At 45.9% G+C, this 6,393-nt stretch overlaps 1 protein-coding gene across 1 annotated transcript; it reads right to left on the bottom strand.

Moving 5' to 3' along the window:
* Window positions 1-3,657: 3,657 nt before the first annotated feature.
* FANCF (FA complementation group F) lies at window positions 3,658-5,058 on the bottom strand. The gene has a single exon (XM_051622065.1). It carries the CDS (start codon window positions 5,056-5,058, stop codon window positions 3,949-3,951), a length of 1,110 nt encoding a protein of 369 aa, XP_051478025.1. The 3' UTR covers window positions 3,658-3,948.
* Between the last annotated feature and the right edge of the window lie 1,335 nt (window positions 5,059-6,393).

Raw genomic sequence — 6,393 nt, forward strand, 5'->3', positions numbered from 1 at the left:
TTTTATTTGTATTTCTGTAATTGTGCCCAATCTAAACAAACTTCTCAAGCAGATGACTGCCATGCGAGTGCTCTTTGCTGTATTCTGCATGGCAATGGTCTGGGACCTTCATTGGCACTCTGCAACAGGTCCTTCATCCAGACTGTTCACAAGGGATAAAATTTAGCTATAAGTCTTCCATTTTTCCAAAAGAGCAGAACTGAAACTACCCATAGAGCTTTAACTTACCTTTCTAGTTAAACAGTACCTGAAAATACTTATTGCCATGATCAAAATATTTATTTGCCTCCACAACCTAAAAGATATTATCTTACACACAAGAAAAAAACAAAACAAAAACACTTGTCATTGTCACTGAAGAGCCTTATTCACCTAGTTGGGGGGGGGTGAGGGAAAGAAACCTTGCATGAAAACAATTTATTTTAATGCATTGTTGGACTTAACATTTCAACTGGAAATTCTGAATTTAACATATTCTTCCAGTCACAACTGGGCTTGTATATTCATCTGAATAGTACCAATCTACTTATGTTTTTTCCTAAATGAACACTATTCTGCACCATTTATCCATAGTCTACTATCTAGATACAAACAGCAAATTGCTAGAAAAACACAATTTATTTTCTTCTACGTTTTCCTTAGCAGAATCATTAAAAAGACACTTGTTGCAGCCGGTTCTCCACAACACTTCACAAGAGAAATTAGAAAAAATGCAATTCAGTATCCAGACACCTCCTAGTATTGCCTTGAGGAGAGTTACAGTATGCTCCACAAAAGTTAAAATGTTTTCCTTTTGCTACTTAAAAAAAAAAAAAAAAAAAATCAGTGGCAGCAAAATGTCTATGTCTTAGCTATTTACTGGGCAAGTGAGAACCTCCTGATTCACTATGTAAAATATGGCTCAATACATACCAATCTTCTGAAACAAGAATATAAGTTTTTTCAATCATCAATTTAACAGAGAAAATAGCAGAGATCTGCTTCTCTTTTTATTAATAAAAAGGGGAAGAAGGTGGTATGGGAAGAGACTGTAGTCTGTCATTTCTAATATATTATTTCCCATTACATGTGAGATTTTTTAGGTCAAGAGTTTGCAAAATTTGGGACTGCAAATACCTAGATGGAAGAGGTTACAGACAGCACAGATTTTCCTTTCCTGATTATACTTTTATTAAAAATGGAGTTCCAAAATATTTTAAGTGTCATTTGCACACCTACCTGGCAAACCTGTTGAGTATGTTGAGGGAACAACAGATGTGGATTGGTGCATTTATTTCAATAAATGCCATAGGGGTTTTGGAATTCAGTAATCATGGATCTGGCACCTCTTTATAATGTATTTGGGACAGATTGGAACATTTTTGGAAAACTGCTATAAACAGGTGCTTCTGCCTCACTGAGGCTAAACTATATTTTACTATTCAGGTTTCCTACAAGGAAGACAGAATTAGAAATCAAATACGTATAGTATGGTCTGCACTGGTCCATCTCTTGCTTTCCCTTCCCTGATTATTTCTTTACTTCCCTAATAAAGTCGCAGTGAAGGGCCTGTTACTTCTGAGCTACTGCAGTATAAGATTCTGTAGTTACATGTACCTACTAAAAGGTGTAACGCTAAATTACTTGGAAAGATGACTCTGTTTTCTTTAACTGAATTTTATAACAAAAAGTTTATCAAAAAGCAAAGCTTGAAATAGTCCAAGGAGAAATTCTGCACAAGCATCAGATTTATCCTAGAAATAGTTAAAAGCTGTTAAGAGACTTAACTCACAGTCAACATGCTGAGTACATTAGGGAACATACCTACCTTGACATGCAAAAACAAGACTTAACTCTCACTGAAATTTGTCAGTGGCTCAGGTACCTGGGAACAGTTAGTTTTTAAATAGTTGAGGTCAATTATCCTTGACTAAAAAAGGAAATGCCAGTTGCTTATACCCAACTTTCCCATTAGATCTCCATGCAGAAGGAGAACTAACAAGGATTAGTGTGGGGTTTTTTTTTGTTACTACAACATTTGTAACATTACTGCAACATTTGATATTCACCCTTAACATATATCTGTGGAGAAAGGATTGACTTTGTCTAGGATCTTTGGGTATATAATTCATCAGGAACCTCTGATAGCAGAAAGCATTCCAACAGACAAAAAACCTTGTGCCTGTTAAAAGCGTTAAGAGCAAGCTCAAGTGAACTTTCCATACCAAATGCCAAAACTACATAATGCAGGGAACTGTGGCTAGACAACATAAGTTCAAACTTCATGCTTTATACTTCTTTGCAGTTTTAAACACTAAAAGACAGTGTTCATAACCCTTTCAATACCACAGAAATACTGACTCAGTCCTAAAGTCCACTGACATTGTGCTCCCTTAAGACTAACCACCACCACAAGGTCCAGGAGGGACAAGCCCATTTAGGAAAGAGCAAAGTGACTGCCACAGCTGTAGCTTTTAGAACACGTTCATCTGCAGATCTCCATAATTTTCATGCCTCACTGACACAATGTAGCAAGGAATACAAAGAAAAGTTATATTTTTGATAGGAGATTAGCAGTGTGTCCCTCTATTTTAAACGTGCTGCCCTTGAGTAGCTCTTCTATTTTAGAAGAGAGGGAAGAATAAGAACTTATGTATGTCTTTAATTATTTCCATACAAGTTAGAAGAGGTATTATTTCTCTCTTCAGTTAAACAACACTCAACCCCTTGTGTACTGTTTCCATTTCAAGACCATTAGATCCCTCCCATTCTGGTTTTGTATCTGAAAGTAACTGCAGAAGTATCTGCTATACATGTATACACAATTTTATGCTGCAATACATACTGCTGCTCTAATTAGCTTCAACCCCCTTCATGCTTTTTAGTATCGTTTGCTTTTTTAAGCTTATAAGCAGAAACAAAGCACCTTCTAATTGTTCTCTGAAGGGACTTCAGCAACAGGAGAGAGTTGGTTCAATTCATCTTGAACCTGTAAGAATATGGGCTACAGGAAGTCTTTGACAAGTACTCCACACAAAAGATTAATGGAGACCTCATTTTGCAGCATTCACATACATTTCCCCCTTCTTCCTTGACTATTATATCTTTTCTCACACTGCTTGCTTTGGCAATACCAGCTTACAGACCTAAATATATATGGACAAGTTCCCTGTGCACCACAATACTCATTTTAAATGACATTGATAAGGTAAGATAGAAACTAATCAGATCAAGTTTTGGTCATGGAAACTGATGAACATAAAAGAAGAAAAAAAATCTTATTTTTTATTAAAGTACAAAACCCTCATATGGCAGACTGAAAAAAAGAAGAAAGCCACACAGGAAACCCTACATTTTACTGCCATTTTCTTAGAAAATACCTGCATATTATCATACAATACAGCATCAAATACAATGTAACTTTAGAACTTTTCAATAAGCTTTCCAGTTGGCTTTCTCTCATATTCACTTAGACCCAGGGGCTAAGTCACATGCAAGAGTTGTAGCAGCATGTGACTGTAGCAACATTAAAGTGGCCACCAGAGCAGACAGCTGCTAAATTAAGCCCTAATTTGGGGTTTTCACATTTGAAACTGAAGCTTCCCTTTGAGCTTGTGGTCAGCCTCAACCAGAAACAAGACTAACATGACCATATCCAAACACTAATATTTTCTAAACAGAAAACTATTTATTCTACATTTGAAAATGCTTTTTTTTCATTTTATTAGGTGAGCAACAAGTACTGGAAAGGAAAACATTTCCTACAGTGAATTAACAGTGCAATTACAAGAAAGTACCAGGCCTTTGTGAAAAGCTTCACATGCAGTCAGAAACAGCACAGCTAGCCGTCACACCAATACTTGGTTTTCAACCCAAAGTGAGGCATGGTTTTCTTGCCTTTCATATCAAATTGTGTTAAGCAGATTTGCTGGCTTTCAGAAGTTTTCATGCCGCTTTTGTGTTCACACATCAACGCCCTGCTTCTTTCCTCAGATCTTTCTCTAATTCCATCAGTAAGTCAGTCCACACACTTAGGCCACAGACCTTAAAGTCTCCATCCTGTGCTTTCAGGAGTTTCAGAGCAGCTTGGGTCTGTCCCCTGAGTAGCGAAGATCCCTGACAGAGGCAGCTGAAGCGCTCCCTCAGCTCCTCCCAAGACAATTCAGCTTTGTCAAGGCGACTTTTAACCCACCGTCCCTGCAAGGGGTCATAGAGCAAGTGGCTTCCCCACTCGGTTAACAGGTCCAGATAAGGTCTGCTTAACTGGGAATAGCGACCAGCAAGGGAGGCAAGAAGGAAACCTGGGAGCCCAAGGCAGAAGGCAGAAAATCGCTCCAGATCCCCCAGCAGCCAAGAAAGCAGGTGCTCAGCAACACGTTCGTCTCCTGATTCACTCGCCTGGCTTCCGTCTAGGCTGTTCCCACACCAAACCCAGCCTCCGGCATGCTCAACGCCGCTCCCCGGCGTCACCAACAGCAACGCCGCCGCCACCACCTCGAAGGCCCGGGGCTGGGGGAGCTGCTCCAGCACACCGGGCAGCCAGCGCAGCCGCCCCGCGCCTTCCCCCGCCGGCCCGGCCTCCTGTCCCTCTTCCCGCAGCCGGCTCAGCAGCAGCTGCGCCTCCGCTTGCACCCGCGGCCCCAGCCCCTCCGGGGGCCGCGGCGGGCCGGGGGGCAGCGCCAGCAGACGGGACGCGGCCTTCCGGCGGGCGAGAAGGGTCAGGCTGAGGGGCTGGGAGCCGGTCTCCGAGCCGGGAGGCTGCAGCAGGCCGTGGATCAGGCGGCGGCAGGCAGCGGGCGGCAAAGCGCGGTTCTCCAGCAGCGCCAGGCCCAGCAGCTGCGGGCAGCGTCCCAGGTGGGAGAAGCCGAGCAGAGGGCTGGACTGACCCCGCCGCAGCCGCAGCCCCAGGGCCTGACGGAGCCGAGGCCGGTGGCGGAAGCGGTCGTGGAGGTGCTGAAAATACCGAGCCCACTCTAGAGCCCTGTCGAGCGTCAGGGAGTCCCAGTCCCGCACGAGCGGGGAGCGGGAGACAGCCAGGAGCGCGGGCAGCTGCTCCACCTGCCCCAGCAGAGCCTCCATGGCGGCCGGGCTGGCCTTGGCGCCAACGGTTTGAGCTGAAGTCCCACCTCCCACCGGGACGACGGCCAATCCGAGCCGGGGAGGGAGGAGATTTGTGATCCTATGGGCTGGATCTGACATCAATCCGATGCGGACGGGTCTGCCCTTAAAGGAGACTTCACGCGGTCTCCAGTGTCGGGCATTTGTGTCTGATTTCCCCCAGCGAAGGGCGAGCGGGGGAATTTGTACCAAGTTAAAGTGTTAAAAAAACGGGTGGGATTAACAAGTTAAAAAAAAATTAAAAAAAATCCAGAAAACCGAACAGCTAAGAGGCTTAGATTAAACCTTAGAATGATACACTTTCAATGCCCCTTAAAAAGTAAAAGCCTTCAAGAGAAAACACCCCTGCCCCACGTTTGGGGGTATTTGCTGATTGCTGGGGTAGACCAATCCCTCGGGGGCAACCACGGCCAAGCTCGATGTGGCTCCCCGAGTGCTGCCTGCAGCCCGGCAGCCCGGCCGGGCCCAGTCCTGCTCAGCTCACAGCTGGGCTGGCCCTGCTTACCTACCAACTAATGGCTCATTAGCGGTTTCACAAGGTACCTCCTGTCACAGAACCACAAAATCACAGAACCGTTCAGGTTGGAAAAGACCCTTGGGATCACTTGAGTCGGGCAGACAGAAGCCTGGCACTTCTGGTAGAAGGAATGGCGTTAACACACCTGCCCTTGCCTTCTGGGTGCTGAGGCAGCCGGGGCTTCCCACATGGATGCCCCCCCAGACAGAATGGTGGAAATGTGCTAAAACCACTTATTTCTGTAGCGAGGAGAGGCAACCCCTTCTTCCTTCCCCACCTCCAGCAGCTGAAAGGCAATTTAACATGGCAGATGAGAGGCACTAGGCACAGCTTGCATAGACGCGGCCTACCTGCAGGAGCAACCGTTCGGTGTTTTCTTCACGTCTGCGATCTCAAGAGCTTCTGCTCAGCTGGGAGAGGGGTCCTTTCTCTTCCTCCTTGTCCCCACGACAGACCTTCCATGCTCAGCGTTCCCTCGCAGGGTGGAAGGGAGCAGGCTGGCCCAGCTTCCAGCAGCTGCCGCAGGCGTGCCTTGCGCCCCTGCTCCTGAGGGAGCGAAGCGGCGGCGGGAAAATGGCGAGGCGCTGGAGCTGGTAGGATTGAGAGCTGCTGGGTGCTCCTCAGGGAGTTCACGAGCCCTGCGGCGTAACTCCGGGCACTGAGCAGGTGCAGAGGCAGCAGGGAGGCCTGGTGAGCCCCTGGTGCTGTTGGCTGGGTGTGGAGCTGTGCCCAGGGCTGGAGGAGGGAGCTCACCAGGACTGGGCCTGGGAGGGTCGTTT

The sequence above is a fragment of the Apus apus genome, chromosome 5 (genome assembly GCF_020740795.1).
Source record: "Apus apus isolate bApuApu2 chromosome 5, bApuApu2.pri.cur, whole genome shotgun sequence".
Lineage (NCBI taxonomy): Eukaryota > Metazoa > Chordata > Aves > Apodiformes > Apodidae > Apus > Apus apus.

Coding starts and splice junctions, on each gene's coding strand:
- FANCF (XM_051622065.1), bottom strand. CDS start 5,058: ATGGAGGCTCTGCTGGGGCAGGTGGAGCAGCTGCCCGCGCTCCTGGCT.